Source organism: Diabrotica undecimpunctata, chromosome 4 (genome assembly GCF_040954645.1).
Source record: "Diabrotica undecimpunctata isolate CICGRU chromosome 4, icDiaUnde3, whole genome shotgun sequence".
In the NCBI taxonomy this organism is placed as follows: Eukaryota; Metazoa; Arthropoda; class Insecta; order Coleoptera; family Chrysomelidae; genus Diabrotica; species Diabrotica undecimpunctata.
This window is the reverse complement of record NC_092806.1, coordinates 98,996,366-99,020,940: the sequence shown is the minus strand read 5'-3', so window position 1 is coordinate 99,020,940 and position 24,575 is coordinate 98,996,366. Positions and strand designations below refer to the sequence as shown.

At 31.8% G+C, this 24,575-nt stretch overlaps 1 protein-coding gene across 2 annotated transcripts in view; it reads left to right on the top strand.

Moving 5' to 3' along the window:
- The window catches only part of LOC140438326 (beta-1,4-glucuronyltransferase 1-like), a 72,715-nt gene that overhangs the window by 15,532 nt on the left and 32,608 nt on the right, over nucleotides 1–24,575 (top strand). The window contains exons 1-3 of one of the 2 annotated variants that reach the window (XM_072528009.1): nucleotides 4,825–4,956; nucleotides 15,012–15,226; nucleotides 23,561–23,807. In XM_072528009.1, coding sequence (XP_072384110.1) covers nucleotides 15,058–15,226; nucleotides 23,561–23,807 — 416 coding nt within the window. In that variant the 5' untranslated portion in view covers nucleotides 4,825–4,956; nucleotides 15,012–15,057. Of the gene's footprint in view, nucleotides 1–4,824; nucleotides 4,957–15,011; nucleotides 15,227–23,560; nucleotides 23,808–24,575 lie in introns of those variants that run through there. The other variant, XM_072528008.1, reaches the window with a different exon arrangement.

The following is a 24,575-nucleotide window of genomic DNA, read 5'->3' as shown; positions in this document are numbered from 1 at the left end:
ATATGAATAAACAAGAAACTTGTTTTTTTCTTACACCTCTACGGCCCTCTATTTTGCCTTTAAGGATCAGTTGTAATATTTTATATTGACTTCCCCTTACTATATGTCCCAGATAAGACATTTTTTGATGTTTAACAGTCTTTAGCAGTTCTCTATCTTTGTTGACGCTCCTTAATACTTCTTCATTAGTTTTCCTTGCTGGCCAAGGTATCTTTAGCATTTGTCTATGAACCCACATTTTCAATGCTTTAATTTTGTTCATGATCGATACTTTTAGCGTCCGGACTCATGCACTATACAAAAGTACGGACCAAACATAGCACTTAACTATTGTTTGTCTTAGTTCTAAACTGAGATGATTATTGCAGATATATTGCATATTGATAATGTCTAAATAATCTAATTCCACTGTCTCGTATATAAATATTATTATGTAATAACCAATATTTTACATAATTTTTATATAAAATACAAAAGTCACTTAGAACTTATTAGATAAATACTTAATCTGCTTAACCATGGGAGCGAACTAATTATTTTCGAAGAGAACTACTACATAATATATTTTACTAGTGTACTCCACTGACAAGCATATGGTAGCTTGGAGAGAAGTTATGTATGGAATCCGATGACGGACCTCTCAATACCCAAAAAACTGATTCAAATGACCAAAGTTTGCATGGAGTGTGGAGTATAGAAAATAATTTTGGTTTTGATACAAACCATTATTTTGACGACGTTTTGGCAAGGTCGCGTTGCCGTTACCAAGTTAGGTAGTAACGTTTCTTGCTGATGCTTAAAGTAAAGAAGACTTAGTAAAGTGTTTAAGAGACTATCAACTTGCGTTGAAGAAGACAAGTAATTACAGATATGAGCATGGGAGATTCTAGATGCCAAGTGTACGTTTTTGGGAGCAACAATATCTATTGCTTTAATTTAATCAAAGAGTACAATGTTGGACAAAAAACGCATAATAAATGCTTGGCCACGAGTAAAAACAGGTGGGAGAGGTAATTTTGCAGACTGCGTAAGATCTGGGTACATAAGTGTTATTTTTATGTGAAGTTGGATTTTACATGTTGTTGTGATTCTGGTTGTCAGGACCACACGCAACTAGTTAAATTAAGAAAAGGTTAAATAAAAGTAAATGTCAGTTCAAATTACAGTCTGCTACTTAGTAACAGGCCTATTAAATTCTTGAACAAATATCCAAATCTAAAGAATATTCACCTAACATACCATAATATTGTGAAATAAAAATTTATAGTTCTGCGAAATTTGATAATCTTGTTCATTAATATAATTTGCACTTATATTCTTTGACACGGGCCAATGAATTAAAAAAAGTAGTCAGATAACACTATTTTATAGAAATATATAAAAGATAATAAACAAATCGCACAAATTTAGTTCTATAGAAAAATTTGATAATGCAAAACGCCCAGGTTCTTTCGGAAAAATATTCCCATTAGATTTTCTTTTGCATAATCACTTTCATGAGATACCCCAAAACAAAGTTCGGTTGTCCAGGTAAAAAGTTGTTAAAATTTTTTAAACAATTTTTTTAAACAAATTTTAACAATGAATTTTTTGTTTAAACAATTTTTTTTTAATTTCTTGAACAATTCTGAATAAAATAAGTCTCCTGTAATTTTTTTGTAAACGTGATGGTTTTCGAGATAGGCATAAACAATTTAAATCTGAAAAACACGTAAAATTACGATTTTCAAGACTCAAAAACACAATATTCAATAATATTTTTTGGAATTCACCTTAGGGCCTTAATCAAAGAGCAAACCCTCTTCTATCATTTGAGTATAACTATTTTCGGATTATCTAATTTTAAAATATTGTTTTTTTAATTGTTAATGAAGCGCTTATGACAAGACTTAGCGCCGATGGGCGCTCGGGTTGCGTTGAGCGCCCGTACATGTATGGCGTACATTTTTGCTAGTAGAAAAATTAAAAAGACAGAGAAAAGAAAAATAACCCTAATTTATAAACAATTGTTATTTCTACATGTAGATAAAAATAGAGAATGAATTATATTTATAGAGTATTAGTTAAAATATGTAAAATAAACAAATGTGTTTTTGTTAGCAAAAGTCATGGGGAAAACTACCTTCCTGTTTTTCAATGATTTGAATAAACAAAAAAATAAGCGATTAACGATGTAGTATGCTCCATTGTGCCTTTTTTTGATTTTAAAAGCACTGGGAATTTGTAGAAAGCTAATTATTTAGGCTTATTTTTATTATTATTATTGTGTTCTTAATACTCTCCCTATTATCTCTTCTGCACCCTTTTTATATGGTACAATAGTTCTTGCGATCGGTTTTTCGTCTTTTGTTCTCAATTTTTCTTTGAGCATTCTGAGACTTTTCAATGGTATATGTTGAGAAGCATTCTTTTATTTTCATTTTTGTTTGTCAGTCTTTCGGATCTAGTAATCAGGTTTTTTAATGACCAAATGTAATTGTGCACGATGGTGATGTCAATCAGTGTGTAGATATATGCTGGTATGTGCGGGTTTTTGGTATACTGTATATGCCTTGTTCCGTCCTCCTTATTATTAGCACAATTAGATTTGATAGTTACTCGTTTTCTTTCAGTTCCATAGTAAATTTAATTTTATGGTTTATATTTTTTAATATATAATATTAGCTATTTCTATTGCAAAAACAGGTGTATTATTAGCCGTGACAGTGGTGAACCCATCAGTGCTCCTTTAACTTGTTTATCTCTTTGTTCCTTCTAGATGAAATATTTGTTATTTAAGCTGTGTTTTGTTAGATTTAATGTATCCCTGTGATATTCGATACTGTTTTTGCGTAAGTTCTAATGATAGCTATGGAAACATTTGCGAAAATTTACACAAAGCTGACTAGCAAACGTTTCGGCTCAAGAATCACATCTTTTATACGATCGATGAAGCGGCCTGTATTCTTGACGTAAAAATCAGATTCTTGTTTCCATTCATTGTAGAGGATATCCTGTAGAAGTAACTATTGACCTTAAAGGTAATCTTGTCTTATATAGATCAAGTAGACCATAAAGTTTTGAACATATTGAGGACTTTTCTTTGGATATGAGATGGAACTATTTTTTCTTGATTTCTTAGGCTTTGATCTTGGCTGTTGATATTTTTTTTGGATATGTTGTAGAATCCGACGAGATTTTTTGATATGCTGTATCATTTAGGAAGCCGTCTCTTTGATCCGTAGTCTTACAAGTCATAGAAGTCTAGAGAATGAAAGAATCAATGGAAATAGAATTTTGGTCATCAAATTATTGCTTTCGCAGGAAACGTATGTATGTGTTATTCTAGATCCACGTACTTGAGGATTTCTAAATTATATCTCCAATAATGATTGTATTCTTTTCCAGTCAACACGTTCTTATTACAATACCTACTTTGTTCTTATACTCAATTATGCGGATATTGGATGAAATATAGAAAAATATAATGGTGAATCGGTTTACATGTTTACATCTATTCTTAGTAAGCCTTCATTCGCCTTTGTGCTTTTCACTGTTTTTGTTTCTAACTAGTACAGATACATCTTTATTTATTACAAGCGTAGACATGCGATTATTTTCTTACTTGGCTCAAATAAGACAAAAAATCAGCATGGTTTTCAGCCACTGTCACCGTCACCGTCACTGTGCTGGTCGCCCTCGGTTAGACAAGTGGATTATTTTTTAATACTTAAGGAATCCATATAATTGTAATAGGGATTTACTATTTAGTCACCACGGAGCCCTACATGTGGTAATAGAGCCCACATCCTCTCGGGTAAGCCGGTTCCTTCATGTATCTCTTGAGATACACTTACTCCACTCCTGTATCATCCACACCTTTGGTATTATGGTGTTATACTTAAGGATTACTGGACATGTTTAATTGATGGTAGGCAGAGTTGACTCCTCTATGCAAAGTTATTTTTCATTGAGTATCAGGTTACCTTCTGCGATTTGGATTAAGGCAGGGTGCTATGTCGAAAATTAGGAAGGGTAAGGTTTGGCAACTGGAGCTGGCAGTTTTACCGATGAACAAATCCTTAGGCTGAAAGGGGAAGGAGAAAGGAGCAGCAACGGCGAATGATTGCTGCACCTTTCAGCGTCCGGTGGCCGAGTCCAGCGAAAACTCGCTACACCCCACACCCACACTCGCTAATGGTTTTATTTCTCATGCTGCCCTCACCCTAGTAGAAACCAAGACCAATTTCTAGACACTTTCACCTCGTTAAGATTATTTCATATCTCAGAAACGGTTATTTATTAAATACGTTTGACATATGTCAATAAAAATAAACCATGATTTGTTTGTTGTAACCATGGTAATTGGATCAGACATCAAAATTAAGTGTGAATTTTTTCTTAACTTGACTTACAAAGCTTGCAACGTCTTAATAACTAAAAGTAAAACAGTAAAAAAGAAACAATAGCAAAAGACAAATAAAAATAATACAAGAAAAAGCTGATTAAATAATGTAAACACGTGAATTTCTCTCCGAAGACAAAACAGTTAAATAATCGATGCAAAATGAAAAAGTCCAAAACAGAAAAATTTTTAATTTTCTTTTTTTAAGTTTTTTTATATTTTTTCCATATTTACAAAATTCAAACTATTTTCAACATCTGCAATAATTACCATATTTCACTAATTAAAGAATGTTGAAAAAAAAACTTTCCAAGAACCCAATCGCTCAAAAATATACAATACCGTTCTACTTCGTAACAACTCTGCGCAATATTGATTTTCCCTTTAGCGTTCCCGCATTCTGTAGAGGACGTTTGATTTTCCACCACTAGTAACCGCCACTTGTCATCTAAAGAAGTACAACAGCTGATTAGAAATGTTGTTAATGTATTTGAAGTGGAGTCCAAAAATGTAGAGTGCTCTGAAGGTGTTGTTTAGAGGTGTGTTATGACGTTATGACTTATGAGTAGCATGTAAGTTGTAATTCATTTAGTACTTGAAAAGTTATCATAATTTATATTGCTTACTTTTCAACTATTATATTTTATTGTATTTAAGGATATTTTGGAAAATGTAATGTTTTAATTAACCTAGTCACAAGATTCTTAAGATTAAATGGTAAAGCAACAATATTTCATGCAATTTTCTTCTGATCAGCTAAATTAATTTTTTTGTATCTAAAAGAAATTTCAACCAAACTATGTGAGAAATAGAAAACAAATAAATATACAAAACATTTATTTGAGTAACAAAGTTCACTGACGGATGTACTATATACGGCACCTGAAATAAATTAAAATAAATTCTATCTAGTAGCTTTTCTAAAATATATGTATTTCTAAAATTATATAAATTTATTACGGATATTTATTATAACAGTTAGTTCTACAGTTATTTTTAATTGTCACTGATCATATTTTGCTATATATGTATATATATATATATATATATATATATATATATATATATATATATATATATATATATATGTATATATATATATATGCTATATATATATATATTATATATATATATCATATATATATATATATATATATATAATATATATATATATATATATATATATATATATATATATATTTATATATATATATATATATATATATAAACGAAAAAAGAGCTAACTGTAAATTGATTATTGCATTAGGTAGGAACTTACTTAAATATGTACGTCTACCCAGTAGACATATAGTTTTTATAAATGAAAGAAAAAAGTTTCTTATTGTCGTTTAACTTTCATTGAATAAAAAAGCAAAACTTTGGAACATTTGTAACATTTTGGAATTAAATGTGTTCCATTATTGAATTTCTGTCGATATTTACCTTACAGTTATTAATAATTAATGATGGATTTTGATGGGCTTGGAAGGCCTCGAAGGCGCAACGTGTGTTCTCACAGAGATTCAAATTACTAGGGCAATAATTTTAATTCAAGAAGGTTACTCATAGTCTACAAGCTCATAGGAGATTTTTCATGGGTCATTTGACCGAGCTTATAGCACATATAAAACAATACTACAATATGTAATAACAACTTTAGAATCTATGCTACATAAACGAAGTTCTCGAACAACATGTCCCGTTTACTGAAAATATGGGTCTAGAATTTATTAGCAAGATAATGCAAGACCGCACGTGGCCGCCAGGATAGTGAAAAATTATTTGCCTACCCACAATATTCAAGTAACGGAGTGACCATCGAGGAGTCCAGATCTAAATCCCAATGGACATATTTGGAATACACTCGGAAAGCACTGGAAGGATCGTCAGACACAAAGAAACCTACAAGTTGAGAAAGTTTTCGTGGAAAAAGTAGAAACTATTCGAAATGTGATTGAAAGAATGCCAATGTTTTTAAAAACTTTTTCGTTTTAGTCGTTTTTATAAAAGCAAATTTAAATCTTTTTCATTATGTTTTAAAAATTCCGAGCATGAAAGGTAGCATGATTGGCGCAGTTTTTAAGAAATTATCCGTAGCGAATCATCAAAAATTTGCTTAGAAAATTCAATGGACGAAATAATTCTACAGTTCAATAAATTCATAACGGAAGCAGCTCTAGAAGCGATAGGTAAAGCAAAGTTTATTAAAAAAGATAAAGTAACTCCCTGGCGGAATGAAGAATGTAAAAAAGCTAGTAAGGATAGTAAGAAAGCTCTTCAAAAGTACAAACGGTACAAAAACCTATAAAATTTAATTATTCTTAAAAGAAGTAGGGCTAGAGCCAAACTGATTACCACAAGATCTAAAAGACAATCCTGGATAAAATATGTAGAAACGATAAATAATTACACATCTTTAACAAATATATGGAGGAAAATAAAGAATATAACAGGCACTACCTCATGTCAAGGAATCAATTCATTAGAAGTAGAAAATAAATTGTCCAATAACAAACCATGTAGAAATCATAGAAAAAATTGCGGAAACATTCAAGTTTTTCTTCTTCTTTCAGTGCCTATTCGTTCCGAATATTGGCAATCATTCTGGCTATAATTATTTTATTGACTGATGCTTTAAATAGATTCGTTGTTGTTGTGGAGAACCATTTTCTCAGGTTCTTCAACCATGATATTCTCCTTCTCCCAATTCCTCGCTTTCCGAATACTTTACCCTACCCTACCCTACCCTACAAATTCTAACTATGATGAAGATTTCTTAACATACAAAGAACAAAAAGAAACTATCCCTATTAACTTAGCAAACAATAATGAACCTATAAATTCACTTATCACAATCCGAGAACTAAGAGAGATGATAGATTATTTAAAGGATCCCCTGGCCCCGATGACATCCCAGCTTATTTTTTGAAACACCTACCTGAAGAAGTAGTAGAAATATTATTAAAAAGATGTAATCGTATATGGACCAAACATGAATTTCCCAATTTATGGAAATCAGCTATAACTATTTACATCTTAAAATCTAATAAGCCAAAAAACAAGCCTTTGGCCAAACTCATTAGACAAGAATTGCACAACCTAAATCACAGAAACATTGCTTTCCTGTGGGTGCCATTTTATGTTGGAATCACGGGAAACGAACTGGCGGATAAACATGTACGAGAAGCCTTAGATGACATAACTATTGAGTTCTATCCAAAAACTCCAGCGACAGATCTCAAATCAAATTTCTACAGCAAAATGGTTAACATATGGAATAGCAGATGGCACAAAAAACAGACAAAATTACTTGAGATAAAACCAATATTTCGACAATGGTCTGATAGTTTCACCAATCGTTTTTCTCAGGTTATCATCACACTTAGGCTTGGTTATAGTCGCCTTACTCATGTAAATCTGATGACAAGGGATCCCCAACCTTAAGGTCCTGATCGACAGGCGAGTAAAACTGCGGTTTTTTGGCTCGTCGGTAAAGCTCGCCAGTGTATCACTGCAATACCGCTGTTTTATGTACCGACGAGCCTGGCTTGTGGCTCGTCAGTTTGTTTTATTTTTTACTTGGCTCGTCATTTAAAATCGCGCGTGTATCACTACTGGCGAGCAAAACCGGCAGTTTTCAGCAACCGTTGAAGTGAAAAAATAAGTTTTTAATCATGGATATGTGAACTCTCAGCCACGACTTTTTATTAGAATTTATATATTGTTTACGAGACTGTTTGTTTATGGAAATGTACATCGCCAGAATACAAAACCAAAACAACTCGACTTACCGCATATGTTAAACTTTTAAATACCCAACATCTAGGGCGTCTCCGCTTTTTTTTTTAATTTCGTAGTATGCTATAGCGAAGTAACATAAAACTTCACTTTCAGTTGAACACGACATGTTAGCTGTGGACGGTGGACAATGACTGTTTTGCTCGCTAGTCGATCAGCACCAACGAGCCGCGAGTAAAACCGTCGTTCTTAAAACCGCGGTATTATAGCTCGCACGTCGATCACCCATTTTAGTGTTATGCTTGCGAGACCACGGTAAAAACAGTAAAAACTTTTAACAGTAAAACAACTTCTAGTGGAGTGCCCGTTACACAGTGCGGAAAGATGTAAATTCGGAATCCCGGAGAATTTGAGAGAACTATTCTTAAAGTGAGGTGCCAAAGTGATTATCCAATATCTAAAAGCAATAAACTATTTATACAAAATTTAATTGTTACGCTAGTCAATTATTGTTAATACTTTTTTCTTTGCGCTAATAACCGTACAGGCTATACAGGCGAGTGTGTAAAAATAAAAAAAAATTATAAAATATATTTTTAAAATGTTCAAAATAACATTAACTTTCATGAATATGCATTTATCACTATTTTAAAAAGGAAAACCGAATATTTTTAAAAATGATTAGCTTATAGGATTATTATAGGGTAATCGAACCGCTTTGCAGATTCGATTGCCCTATTCCTCAGTTGCTGTTCATTTATAATTTATTCAAAATACATGTCCTTTCTTTTATGCGATTCTGGAAACAAAAGTAAATAGAGCGTGAAACTGGACCACTGGGTGGTCAAAACTAGGCGAATAAGGAAAGTTTGATTTAATAAAATTTTTATACCTACTAGTTTTCTTTTGCATTATTCTATAGTATGTCTTTACATTAACAGGTATTTCATACGTATTCTGTAAAATTACTACTTAATCGTCTGCAAAAATGATACATATATGGGTTATTATTGTTCGGTGGGTCCATTAGTTCACAGTAATTTTTCCAATTTCTTGGTGCTGTTTCAATATAAACATTAAACACAATAAAAAATAATAAAAACCTAACTACGTACTTTAGTGGCGAAAGATAAGATTTGACAGAAAGTTAACCTATTTCACGTCAGTAATTTTCGTAAGCATTTTATAAATGTAAAACTCTTCCTTCTTCTTCTCAGCCTTCTGTCGTCCATGTTTGGACATAGGCCTCTCCCAACTCCTTCCATCGGTCTCTATCCTGAGCAACATATTTCCAATTTGTTCCGGCTATTCTTTTAATATCATCAACCCATCTCATCTGTGGTTTCCTCTTGGTCGTTTACTTTCGTAAGGTCTCCAATGTTGTATTGTAGTGTTCCAACGTTGGTCTTTTTGTCTAGAAGTGTGGCCCGCGAAGCTCCATTTAAGTTTGGCAATTTTTGTTGCTATGTCCTCGACTTTTGTTTTGGATCTTACCCAGTCGTTCCTCTTTTTATCTGACAATATTATACCTAACATTGCTCTTTCTATTGTTCTTTCTGTTGTGGCTAGTTTATTCATGTTTGCCTTGGTTAGGGTCGAGGTTTGACATCCATATGTCATGATAGAAAGGATGCATTGGTTGAACACTTTGCTTCTCAAGTATTGGGGTATTTTGCGGTTCTTAAGTATCCAACTAAGTTTTCCAAATCCTGCTTATGCTAGTCTTGCTCTTCTAGTAATTTCCGCACTTTGGTTCTCTTTGTTAAGTCTCAGGATTTGGCCTAGGTAGATATATTCCTGCATTTGTTCTACCTCACTGCATTTATAGTTATACGTCTGGGGTCATCTTTGTTTGTCATTATTTTTGTTTTTTTCATATTTATTTTTAGGCCGACGTATTGGGAGCTGGCTGCTAGTTCCCCCATCATAATTTGCAGTTCCTCGAATGTGCTCGCTATAATCACTATGTCGTCAGCGAATCTGAGGTGGTTTAACTTGTTGCCATTAACGTTAATGACATTGACCTATTTGTAGTTTTGAAGACGTCTTCTAGGGCTAGGTTAAAAAGCTTTGGCGATATTACGTCTCCTTGTCTCACTCCTCTCTTAATGGGGATGGGATTTGTATTTTCGTCTAGTTGCACTATCATAGTTACATTAATATATATATATATATATATATATATATATATATATATATATATATATATATATATATATATATATATATATATATATATATATATATATATTATGTATTAATTGCCTATATCTCGAATCTATTCTACTATTATTAATAGCTTGTTCTATGGCCCACATCTCGATACTATCAAACGCCTTTTCATAGTCGACGAAGCAAGAAATACAATGTAGTTGGTATTCATTTGCCTTCTAAATGTAAAACAGTTCTATACAAAAGTTGATCTATTTGTTAATTATTTATTCTAAAATAAACAAATTACCAATACAATTACGTCCTGTGGTAAAACCGCAAGGTTCCTCTCCGATAGAAGCTAGCGAATAGCTTGCCATAGGGACGATTAAGAAAGCTCACATTTACCACTCTATACCAACTTTGGTGTTTTCTCTTTTGCTTTTTAAATATGGAGAATATTGGGATTTTCCATTCGGTTTTGGGCATATATTGGAAGACACACCAATAATTGCAGAGAAGGGTTGTACATACAAACATAGTGTAAAAACCAATAAATCAAACACAACAGCCTTAGCCAAACATTCTCTACAAAAAAACCATTCCTTTGATTTTGAAAATATACAGATTTTTAAAAAGAGAACAAAATTACAACAAATAATGCATATTGAATATGATTCACATGAAAAGATCCAAATTCTATCAATAATAAGACTGACATCAAAGATCTTTCCAATATATATCATAATTTAATAAATTGAGTGGTTTTTAAATACAACATGGAAGATATTTAATATATGATCCTGAACCACTTGTGTTTGAACATACAGACAGATTTCATCTGTCAATGTCAGATATTAATTTTTTAATACATGTTCAACTTTTAACGAGTATAAACATGGAATGTTTATAAAATGAAATATAATTGTTTATTATAATGTTTATGTTTATATAATAAAGTGCTTTTTGAAAATGGCAACTGGCCGAAACGTTTAAGCAGTTGTTAAGTACTTTTATTTACAACAGACCGACAAATGCAGGAAATAAAAGAGTTTCTATATCCATTTATATATTATTCTCTGAGACTATCAGAAAAAGTAAGTTACAGATATATTCTCCGTGACGAGCGATACCTACGAATTTCAATTTACCCCATTTTTAACAAAAATGACCCCACCTAGCTGTCCAACCTTCTGGATTTTGATTCTACACATCGAAATGAAGCAGAGCTTAAGATTAAATGAAGCAACTGTGCAAGATACAGACATCACCCAAAAATTTTTCATATTCACACCTGTCTGTTCTCCCTTTGATCTCTACGGAGCTGTCCACCTCTGGAGATTTTATTTAGTTATGTCATGACCAGAGATATGTAACAGAGGAGATATAACATGCGGTGAAGTAGATGGGTTCACTTCAAAAGTGTTAATTTCAAATAGTGGTGAATGAAAAATTTATTTTATAAATATTTTAAACTTTTTTGTGTGACCTTTTTATATTAGTTCAAAGTGACTTTAGCATGGCTTTATTATTAAATTTTTATATAAATTATATTATTATAGAACTGCCCGTCGCCATATTGGATAGTACATAGTGTCAAATTAAGTGGTCCCATTTAGTTAATACAAAAATATCGTTGGTGTCATATCCCCTCTTTTTACATATCTCTGGTCATGACCTACCTATTCCCAAATTTTAGTGCATCTCCATCACAAGCGTCACAAAAAAAACCATGACTTTCATTTTTTTTAACTACCCTTATCCCCCACTTAGCTGTCCGCACTTGTGGAAAAGTCATGTACACGACTAATCCGACATATCCATGTATAATTTGTCCATATTCCCGATCACAAGCAAAATCCGACTCCAGCTCTTGGTCTATTAGTCTTACTGTTAAACTAATTTTCTTTATAAATCATTTTATTTTTACGGTATTAATACTAGAGTCAATAGAGTACCATATTATCTTTATTTGGCTGTTTTTTTTTGCCTGGGATTATTTTTTTCTTTTTGCTTCTTTTATCACCTAGCCCAATATTAGATTAAATACTAGTGGTTTTGTAACCTAAACAGATTTCCATGTCTAATAGCAGTTCTTATTTTAATTGATTCAGTTGTTTTTGTCTATAATTTTACTTCATTTTTTTTTCATCCACCTAGTTTCCTATTAATTTTACGATATTTAATGGTATTTGTCAATAAATATACCTACTTGCATAACAGGTATGTATATTGTTTTTTATAGCCACCTTCTTTTGAATACTTTTTTTAAGAAATATATTTTAAAACTACATTAACATAGAAAAACGTAAAAAAATGGTAAAATATAATAAAAAGACTGTCCAGACTCTGTCTGTTTTTCAATATACCTCCAGTAAGTAGTCGTTCCATAGTTTTTGTAGTCTTTCCACTGGTCGTTTTTCCATTGTGGAACCGTATCTCGCCGTCCTTGATACTATTTTTTGTCATTCTGTCTATATGATCGTTTAATTCTACTCTTCTCTTTTAAACCCAGTCCTTGATGTTCTCTACTTTGTATCTCCGTCACGTCATATATCTGTACTTCTAGCCGTGTCCCAAAGGGTTTTTTCATCTCTGCTATTTTTAACATTTTTTTGTTCTTTCTTGTCGGGTTGGATTTCTGCTGCGAATGTCATTATTGTTTTTTATTTTTATTGTCTAGTTAGTAAATTCTACCATTTGTTTTTTCCCCCATATTTTTATTCCTCCGTGTTGTTACACAGGTATATTAGGTGTGTTAGCTCTATTCACTTGATCTTCCACTTCAGTTTTGAGCTTTTCGTAGCCTAACAGTGTGATGCTCAGATAATTAAACCTTATCACTTGTTTTATTCTCTGTCAGTCCAATTTACATCTTAGTAACTTCGCTATTATAACCATGCATATTGTCTTTTTAATGAAATTATCACGTTTTATATAGTTTTTTTGAGTTTGGTTCTTAAACCTTAATATATATTTTTAAGTAGAATTTCTTGGGCTTAAATTTGTAGAAAAATATTGTCTATGATAATAAGATATTTTAATTAACTTTTTTGGCATTTCGTTTTAAGATAATACAAGCATAGGACAGACCCACTATGTCACTACAGGTAAAATGTGTTTTAAAATTTAATACATCAAAATAAAACAACATATTGCATTTTAAAATACATTTTACATGTAGTTACTTAGTAGGTCGGTCTTATTCTTTTATTATAAATTTAATTGTGTTGTTTAATTATATACTTTTTAGCAACCAACTTTTACATGCTTGGTAAGTCAAAAGTGTTGTTAACCTTATTCAGTCTATAGATAAAATGTTGTTTAGTCAATATTATTTCTTGAAAAAGGAATGTATATCCTGTCGAGACATCGAAAAAGTCAATAAATATGTCTTAGTATTACAGACAATCTTTTTTATGAACCTAAGAACAAGACTTTCCACTAATATAATATAAACATAATATATGTGAAATATACGTCACAAATGAGCTTTACTTTGAGCCATTAGTGGTGCAATATCTGCATAGCAGATTATTTTAAGTTGTTTTCTCCCATTTGGTATCTTTTTTTCGGTCTTATATTTTCATTATTTCACCCATGATCAAATTTAACAATAGAGTTCTCCGAGGATCTCCCTGTCTTATTCCATTGTCAGCTTTAATTGGGTCGGTTAGATCTTCTTTTAAATTTACTTTTATTATATAATTCTAGTATATATCTTGATGGTTTTAATTATTCCTAGAGGCTACTCTTTTGTCTACAAGAAGTAAATAACATCCTTTATTTTGACGCTGTCAAATGCCTTCTTCTGTATTTGTTTAGTTGTATTTTAGTGATTTCTCTTGCTCTTGCCTTATTATAAATATAGCGTCGGTGTAACACCTCCTGATCTAAAGTCTTGTTGTTCTTTTGCTAGTGTTATAACTTCATTAAGTTCTGATCACTTTGGTTTTTAATTTTGTTATTATGTTTAATAGTTTGATTGCTCTGTAGTTTTCTGGGTCTTATTCGTCCCCTTATTTAAAATGAGACATTAGGAAGCTTGATCTCCGTTCTCTTTTATTTTATTCGTATTAATTTTTTGATTAGTTTTAATAGTTCATTAGCCAGATACGTACCTAGGTAATTTAGGAGTTCTTTTGAAATTCTCTCCTTTCCTTAATGCTCCGTTTATCTCTACCCCCTCAATATTTAATTATTTCATTTGTCGCCCATTCTGGTATTTGGTGATTCATTATCATCACCTTAATAAATAAATAGAGATAACATTATTGTAAAAGTTATTTGCCTGCTCGATAAACTAAGATTTTCTTTCGGATAAAATATTTGGAAAGAGTGATTAAATGTTTTTGTACAATTCATTAATTGAATAGCCAGAAATAATAATGATCTGAAAAGTTATTTAAATAGCTTTTTTTATTTTGTAATTTTTTTTCGGGATTATCCCTGAAATTCAGGATGCTGTATTGATACCTCTTTAGGTGAAGTCATAACAAGTTATTGACTGTTATACCTATAAACTCAAAAGTTTTATCTTAACGTATTTAATTTTTTAGTTAATTTTAAGTTAATTTTTTTTTTAATTGTGGCAAGAAATTTATACTGTATTCTGCAATCATGAAGCTTGTATCTTTGTATCTCGCACAAAATAACTGTTAATACTAACTAAATCCAAAAAAATTATTTCAAATAATTTAACTTTTTCATACTATTTAATTCTTTGGTTTGTTTTTAGACTGATTATCATTCCATTAAATGAGTTAACCATGCTATGAAGGACTATGATCTACCCAAAGTTCACTCCTTCCAGATGTTTAATATCAATTACTTTAACAAGCTTAGTAGTACTGTTAATCTTTATCTCTTCTTCTAACGATAGAACTACCGAAGAATTATCACCTGGAAGAATCTTTAATAATGAAATCAAACCAGGCAGAAACTACACACCAGGTAATGTAACTATTTATTAGGTTTATTACGAGAATGTTCTGAAATCTAGCCAGCCTAGTTCAGTTACGAAGATAATGAAATATTGCGGTACCGTAACACGAAGAATAATAAATTAAAAGTTCATTTTTTGACCAATTTCACAATAAAATTTGGAAAAATGTTTCCATCGACATTGTGAAAAAAGATCAGGAAAGCCAGTTTTTAAGGTTTTATGTCTCCTTCCACCCCCGTAAATATTAAGACATACATAATTTTATAGAACAGTAAAAAAAGATTAAAAGAATATCTGAGGTACCGAGTTTTACCGATATGAGTCATAGAAGCAACATGAGTAAAAATTCTGCAAAATGAATATTCAAATACATGAATGTTGACTAAAAGCGTATAAGGGTACTAATACCGTGTTTTATTTATGATCACTTTGAAGTAAATAAAAACTTCTTAAGCCATGTTGTTACTGTGAATAAAACTTTTATGACTTTCTACGAGATAGAAATAAATAAGAAATCTATAGAATAACAATACATTTACAATATTCTGCGAGACCTAAAAATTTTAGTGTTAAAAACTCTCTTGAAAACATCCACAAGGAAACTAAGTTCCTATAGCTAGCTGTATACCATGAACTGAGTTGTTATCAACAAATCCTCGTAGACACTTTGTCTCAGGACTAGCAACCTCCAGTAGAGTCTTACGTTGCCATGTTATTAATTCCTGTTGTAACTTAAACAGCTTAGTATATAAAATGAAAGAATATTATTTAAATTCAACTTAAAAACATTTAGCGGGTTTTTACCCAAGTATTTAGTGTCTCAAAACATGTACAGCCAGTAAGTATTAACCAAATTTTGTATTAACCCTAGTCAAAATATTAAATTTCATGTTTTTTTAAATTAAGGTGGTTATATACTTTTAGGATAACACGGATGATGGAATATTAATTCCGAAAACGGTCTGTGATGTGGACCGATAGGGTGTTTTAATTATACAGGGTGTTTGGTAGGTCGATGGAAATTTTTTAAGGGATAATAGGGGAGGCCATTTGCAAATTTTTTTGCTAATAATGTATCGCTCAAACTGTTAAGGTTTCTGGAATAAAGTTAAATTTGTCAATATTCGACAACCGTCTATTTCACGTTTAAAAATTATCTAGGCGTACTACCTTCCTGTTTTACGCATGGAATAAAAATGTAAACACTGACTCTTCGCATAAAATTTTCATCAGCTATCGTCATTCTCCGAACGCATAATAAACAAAATACAATCTACCTGCTATGCTAATAAACAATCTACCTGCTATGAATTGGTTTATTTTGGTGTATAAACATGGTTATTCTATGCGTATGAAAGGTGCGTTTGTTTGAGTGTATCTGCATAACCTGATTTATAGATTAGTTGTGATGGTTTCGTTTTCGAATGCAGTACGCAGGCATTCTGTTTCTCTATGGCTGGAGTAATGGAAATGCATCTGCAGCAAGTCGAGAATATCAGCGCCGTTACCCTAACCCTATCGACGAATTAGTGAAACTGGTAGTGTTAACAATCCTGTTTCCGGTATTAATCCTGGACGTTCCGGTCCTGGTGTAGACGTCCCAATTTTGCAAGCTGTTACGAATGGTCCTATCACAAGAGTCAGAAAGGTTGCTCGATAGTTAAATGTCTCGCAATGAAAGGTCTGGTCGGTAGTGCATAACGATGAACGCTACCCTTATCATTACACGCCAGTACAAGTTCTTCAAGACGGTGATCCAAATATAAGGGTAAATTTTGCCGCTTTTTGTTAGATGCAGACATCAACGATGGTAATTTTTTTAAAAGTATTTTATGGACTGGTGAATCCAGTTTTAATAGAGAAGAAATAACAAATTTTCACAACCTGCATTACTGGGCACATGACAATCCCCATCTACCGAAAGAAACATCTTTTCAGCAAAAATTTAGTGTCAACGTTTGGGTAGGAGTTATCGGACGAGAGTTAATAGGACCTTACTTTTTGCCAGGCAGGTTAAATAGTCAAGTGTACTTAGACTTTCTAGATAATGAATTAACATCACTCTTAGAAAATTTACTCCTCGCCCTCAGACGAAGAATGGTGGTGTACCAACATGATGGATGCCCTGCACATTGTGCACGTGCTGTTACGACTTGCTTAACATCCACTATCCCAATAGGTGGATCGGACGAACTGGACCGATTTTGTGGCCTCCTAGATCGCCCGATTTAACACCGTATGACTACCATATCTGGGACAGATTCAAAGAACTTGTTTATCAAGTTCCAATCCGAACTAGAGCTCATTTAATGGAAAGGATTATCGAAGCAGCTGACATTATAAGGGCAGAACTCAGGTTAAAAGTAACCACATCAAAAATACGACGCAGGGTAAGAGCTTGCATTAGGAATAGTGGTTCTCATTTTGAACAACTATGACTGTTTTCTGAAGTTTATGTACATACTTAATAAGGCATTATAAATCTTGCAAAAAGCATGATGTATCGTTTTTGTGTTTTACCTTTCTTACCAGTTACATTATTGAAGGACATGCACTTACATTACATTATTTTAACAATGCATTAAGATTCAACGAAGGATTTTTGCAATCTGAGCAAGTAATACGCAAGGCATTTTGTATGCATTATCTAAGGGAAGTATCTCGCTTAGATAATTATTTTTAAAACTAAAACAGACGAGCAGCCTTATTTTCAAATATTGACAAATTTAACTGTTGAAACAAACTATTTCGGAAACCTTAACAGTTTGAGCGATATATTATTAGCAAAAAATTTTGCAAATGGCGTCCCCTATTACCCCTTAAAAAATTTCCATCGACCTACCAGACACCCTGTATACCTTTTATAAAGGATTTTAAAATAAATTTTTCTGTTGAAAAGCTCTTGCGTCAGTTTTCTTGAGGTTTTTAAGGACCAATTATGCTAGGACAGAGGAATTAGAAGAATAAAGAAGAATAATAAAATACTTAGACTTTTAAACTTTGTTTGCTGCTTTAGTACGTAAAAAGTTTAAAAACCGTGCTTGTATGTATGTTACTAAAGTTTTTTAAAATGATTTAAGCGCAAATTGATTCACTTTAAATAAAAAATAAACTAAAAAGGGCTTAACAATAGCGCCATCAACAAAAATCGTAAGTGAGATAGATACGGAATATGCCTTCCTTCTATTGGGTGGTTAGTCACTCCTACATTCAATCAACGCTCCTACATAAGACATCCGCAACAAACACGGATATAACTTTACTTTTTTAAATAACGAATAGAGTTATTTCATCATACTTATTCTTTTTTCCTATATCCCTAGGCAGGGCTGCTTCCCTAATTAAATATCTGTTCTTTAAGTTTTTATTTAATGTCATACCAATATCAATCCCCTTTACCGACATGTCCTTCCTAAGCGTCTCTCCCAAGTATTCTTTGGTTTTTTCTCCAACTCTTTCTAGGAACTTGTCAATTAGCATTTCATCTTGTTGGTTGATTAGCGTCATAAGGTTAAACATGTCCGAACTATTTTATCCTATGCTCTCTGATTCTGGCATAAATTGGTGCCATTCAGTTCCGTACATCATGGCTGGACTTACGGCAGTTTTTTCTTAAGTTTTATTGGAGTATTTCTGTTATATTACACACCACTTGCTTTCTTTGACTTCATCCATCCCACTCTAATTTAACTGCATACATCTCTATCTCTATTTTCCCATTACTCTGTTAAACCGATCCTAGGTACATAAAATTATTACTTTTTAAAATCATTTCACCATCCAAAGTTATTATTTTATTGTAGTGCAGCTGTTCTTTGATCCACCACTGATGAGAATAAATATGCATTAAACATCTAGCTCTAGCGTAATTCTACTTTCACATTAAGTTTACCAATCATTAGTCTTCTTTATGTGCCATCTTCGCGACGAAGGTTGGCAATCATCACTGCTATTCTAAATTTTGACACTACAGCCCCAAAGAGTATAGTTGAGTTGCATCCAAACCTTTCTCTGAGGTTTCTCAGCCCGGACATTTTTCTTTTACCTATGCTGCGCTTTCCTTGAATCTTTCCCTACATTATTAGTTTTAGGAATTCATATCTGTCGCCACGTGTTATATGACCCAGATATTGTAGCTTTCTTATTTTGATGAAATTCAGTATCTCCCTGCTGTTCTCTATTCTTCCTAGTACTTTTTCATTGGCTATTCTGTCTGTTCAGGAGATTCTCAGCATTCTTTGATATGTCCACATTTCAAATGCTTCCAATTTAATAAGATATTGTTTATTTAAAGTTCATGACTCCACGCCATACAAAAGAACAGAAAATACATAACACTATAGTACTCGTTTTCTAAGATTTAGGCTGAGGTCTCTACAACATAATATTTGTTTTATATTATTAAATGCACTTCTAGCCTTTTCTATTTGAATCTTAACTACAATCTGCATTTATTAACCGGAGGCTCTTTGTTATTGAGCGCCAACCACAGAATCTCTCGAGAAACTCTATACTCTATTTTAACTCTGTAGTTTGTATATCTCGCTTAATTTTGTAAACAGGTACTAATATACTGCTTCTCCATTTATCTAAACTCTATGTTTACTTTATAGCTCATTTTATAATTGTAATAAATAAACAAATTTGTATCGACTTCATTCCTATTGTTAATTTTTTTCTCATACTACAATTTGTATTCTTCATCTAATTCTTTCGCCCTTTGTCCATTTTACCTAGTTTCTTGAAGGTAAGCAGCTTTCACTCTCCTTATTTTTGAAGTAAATTTAATGTAGACAGTTATTTGATTTGTCTAAAACACCATTTTAAAGAAAATAAAGTAATCTTAAATACCTCTAAATACTTTTTGTTACTATTGTAACATATACAGGGGATCATTTTGTCAATAATTACACAACAAGAAGGTCATTCAAAAGTAAATCTTGTTTTTCTATGTACCAACCGTCTATTTAAGGTATTTAAAAGTAAGGTATATGAAAATCGTGCAAAATTTGTTAAAGTAAGAAATTTACTACTTTAATTTCAGAATACCAGTCATAAAATTAGTGTTTGTGAATAATAACGGTGAGACAAATGAGAATAGTAAAATTGTGAAATGCATATATGAGCATTTACAAGAATACACTCAACAAATTTATTACAAAATGAATAAGATAGCAGATGAAATTAATTAAGAAGAGGTACACAAATACTTGCATGTTTACCTCGCTAAAAATTTGTTAATGGCGCCTGTAAAATCATAAGAAATATGTGAGTGTTTTACCTCATCTCATCTACTTAAAATTTTTGAAAACAAGTGCATGCAATTTCATATAATGCTTTAAAACAGCTATAAAAAATTTAGATACCGTTCATCATTTATTTGCACGTCTTATATTAATTTGTATGTACATACAAAGTGTGAAGTTATAGTCGCTTTGTTAGTCTGAAAATAATGTATAGTATATTATAGTCAAACCATTATTTGTAATTACATTGTCTTAATAAACTTAACCGTAAAAGTTTTGTACTACTAAACGTGGTGCTCATTCCTCGTGAACAGATTAACGGATTCATAATGGATAACATGGTCTGTCGGTTCCCTCCATATCATTGGTACTGCAAAGAGCATTCGTCGTTTTCAATCTTCCAACAATGTTGATAATAATGCTACAGATGTCTTACAACAGAAATGAGGAACCCATGACTTACTATTTCAACTCAAAAACAAAATTTGTAAGCTTCATATAAAAGTGGGGTGAGTACGGTTTTTGCGATGTGAAGGTTAGTTTCTTACACGCAGACCAAAAACTGTTAGCCTGATTTAAACACTGCCTCGCCGTTCTACTTTGTAGGTAATTTACAATAGATTACAGTATACTTATAAATATAAACGAAACAAATGTTAAACACAAACACGTAAGTACGTTTCACGCCACGCAATAAGAAATGTACTAACTTCATATGCTGATAATTTTAATATATAGAATCAGGTAAAATATGTAGAGCTGGTTTTTAAAAAAAAGATACGCCCATTAAAGTGTATTTGTCAGATAACTCAGTGAGCAGAACAACAGTTTTTAATATTAATGAGAGATGAAGAGAACAAAAAACTCTCGAAAGAAAGCAAGGTTCTGGAAGACAAAAAATATCTACCGCTCATGAAGATCGTACGCTTTTGGAGAGATTAGAAGAGAATCCTTTTAAAGGTGCAAAATATGCAAGATATATGTTACAGTTTCCGGGAAGAAAGAAAACAACGTGGCGCAGAATTAAAGCATCGCGTCATCGAAAACGGCAAAGAAAAAACAGGCTCTTACATCACAACAATCAAGCTTTTTTGCTTTAAACCATCATCGATAAAATCAAGATTTTTGGGACAGGCTAATATTTACAGATGAGAAATTTTTTTAATCTCCTAAAAAGGGCAAAATTGGGATGTATAGACCAGATTATAATATCCTCTATATTTTAATAGATATCGAGCAGCTGATCATTTTGTAGAGCCAATGTATGGGGATGTATTTCATCTAGAGGAATGGAAATGGTATGGCGTATTGATGGCAGGTTTGTTATGCAGACTTATCTGAATATTCTAGAAAAAATCATGTTTCCCAGTGTAAAACAGTTGTATCCAGAAAATAATTTTATCCTACAAGATAATTATCCTATTTATACTGTGAATATATTAAATCAGTGGCTCCAGAATGACATCGTAACCTCACTATGACCCAGTTACAGTCCAGATATAAACCCAATTGAAAATGTGTGGGGTGTTATTATAAAATGGTTGTATCGGCGTAATTTAATACCTTTAAATGCTGAAGATCTGTGGCACGGTATACAACAAATTTAGGAAGAGCTCTCTGAAGAAAAAAATTTCATAGCTCCTTTCATGCAGATGGACCGAAGCTGTTACAAGCTGTTATAAAAGCTGATGGAGATATTACAAAATATTAATTTTATTTTTATATACCTAAATTTGGTATAGTTTTGGTCTTCCAAAAGCTTCCCTCGCTTTCTTTGGAAAGTTTCTTGTTTCCTTCACTTTTATTAATAGAAAAACTGTGGTTCTGGTTATGTTAAAATGTTTTGCTGTGTCTGATAGTGCCCAGTTATCTTTTAATTTGGTTACAATTCTTAATTTAATATATTGTTGAGTTAAGTCGTTTGTTTTATTCCTTATTAATAATAAAAATAATAACAAAATCCCTATTTTACGTAAAAACTATTATTTATATACTTTTTATAAAACGCAGGAATTCAAAATAATATCAACATTTAGACCTTAATAATTATTATAATTTATGAATTAATATATGTAATCAATTGTTTGTTGTTTGTTTGTTTATTTTAATTTTTGCCTGTCATAATAAATATAATATGTCAGACCAATCAAATACACTGCTCAAAATAATCAAATCTTACTAAGAGTCGTATCAGTTTATTATGAACCAGCTGTAAACCTTGCATATAATAGAAATAGATTGATTTGTCTTAAACTTTAATATTTGTCCTGCAAAGATAATATACGCAGTGGCGGTACGGCTCACTATTAATATGTCACTTCCTATCTACCTATTTTCAAGATATAATTGCTAGTTACTCAAGATTGAAAGGTGATAAACAAATTTTGTTTTTAATTTTGATTTTCGAATGCAAACCATATTAAGTAAGCTGTATGTTACATTTTTTTTATTTTGGTAATATACAATGAATATTATTTTATTATCAGATTTAAGCCACGGAGCTACCATTCCTTTTAAGAGTAAAATGCAAAAGGATTGAGCTCTATAATGAAAATAATAAATGATATAAACTTTATATAAACCTACTAAAGTTTCTGAAATCAAGTGCATAAAAGTTCATATATTAATAATTATGGACAAACGAAAATAAAAATATTATAGTATTAATCGTCAAACAATTTTTCTATTTTGTGAATTTGGATATGGTTGCAAAGTGTGAAGACACAATTTTAGCCCTAACACGAGTTATATTTAAATGAGTGACATGTCAATAAAAAACTTACTTTAATGTAGTAAAATCGCAGTAGCCTAATAATTTATACAACAGTTTCTCTCTGATTATATATAATCACACCGCACGAGCGATTCTGCGACGGTGCATATATTCTTCTGTCATTCCATAGGTTTTTCACCTATTTTTAATCTCTGTGATCATAGAAATGTTTTAATGTCTTTTTCTTAATTTATGTTACTGCTTCTTAAAAGTAGTAGGGTAAATTTTATAATTTTGAAAATATAATTGTTTGTTTCTTAGATGCATATAAACTTTAGATAACTATATTTTTACTCTACTAAACTATTCTTTTTTTTTAATAGGAGACTTTGTCAGCTATCTTTATTCAGAGCCATCTAACGAAAGTTACTGCAACTTTAATTACAATGTCCCCAAGGATTTTAATTATGGAACTGCCGACGTAGACTTTGGACCAGAATTAGGAAAACAAACTTCCTACAGAATTGTCTACAATGTACTTATGGCTCAGATGGCGGAGGGAGTTCCGGAAGTGACTTACGCTACTCACGTGTCCGCTGATTTTATGTTTTATTTGCCAGAACTAGTTAGGTGAGGTGGTGTGTTTACATGTTCTTTGTATTATCTTGAGTTGTTACTATTAAATTTAAAGAAAAAAAGACAAAATTAAAATTAGAAGAAAAAAATTAACAATTAAAACTAAACATATACAATGACAGTTTAAAAAGATGAGGTAGATTAAATATTAAAAAAATATGTGAATAAAGAGGTTATGAAGGTATTGTGGTATGTTTAAGTTAAACATTATATGTACCTGGGATTAAACTAAAATTGATTTTATTGAAAATTACATTTTAAATTTATTTGTTTGTTTAAACATTCAATACAACCAACACAGTGAGATCAATTGTGTCCAACGCTAAACCAAACAACACTCATTAAAGATCAAAGAACAGCATTTATAAAATACATTGAAAATGGAACAAATACTTGCTTACCGAGGAGTGACAGAAGGTATGAGAGGTACACTATGAAGTTCCTATTGGACCTTCTCCTGTTAGATCAGGATATAGAAACCTTGTAAAAAAAATTAGGATACCAAATGTGTGGTGACTTTTAACTATATAGTACCCCGGTATAGGGTACACTTCCAATTAGATATTTGTTCAAGTGAGACGGAGGGAGAGGCAGGGTAAACACATAAGTCAGGCTCTATTCCATTAGGAGAATGAACTAATGTATTTCAACAAAATAAATTAATATGATGATTTTGGAACTGAAGTAGGTGACTTTAAGCACAGATAGTCAGGCACTCATAGTTGATCTTAGAATTCCTAATGTGGATCTAAGCTAGTGTGG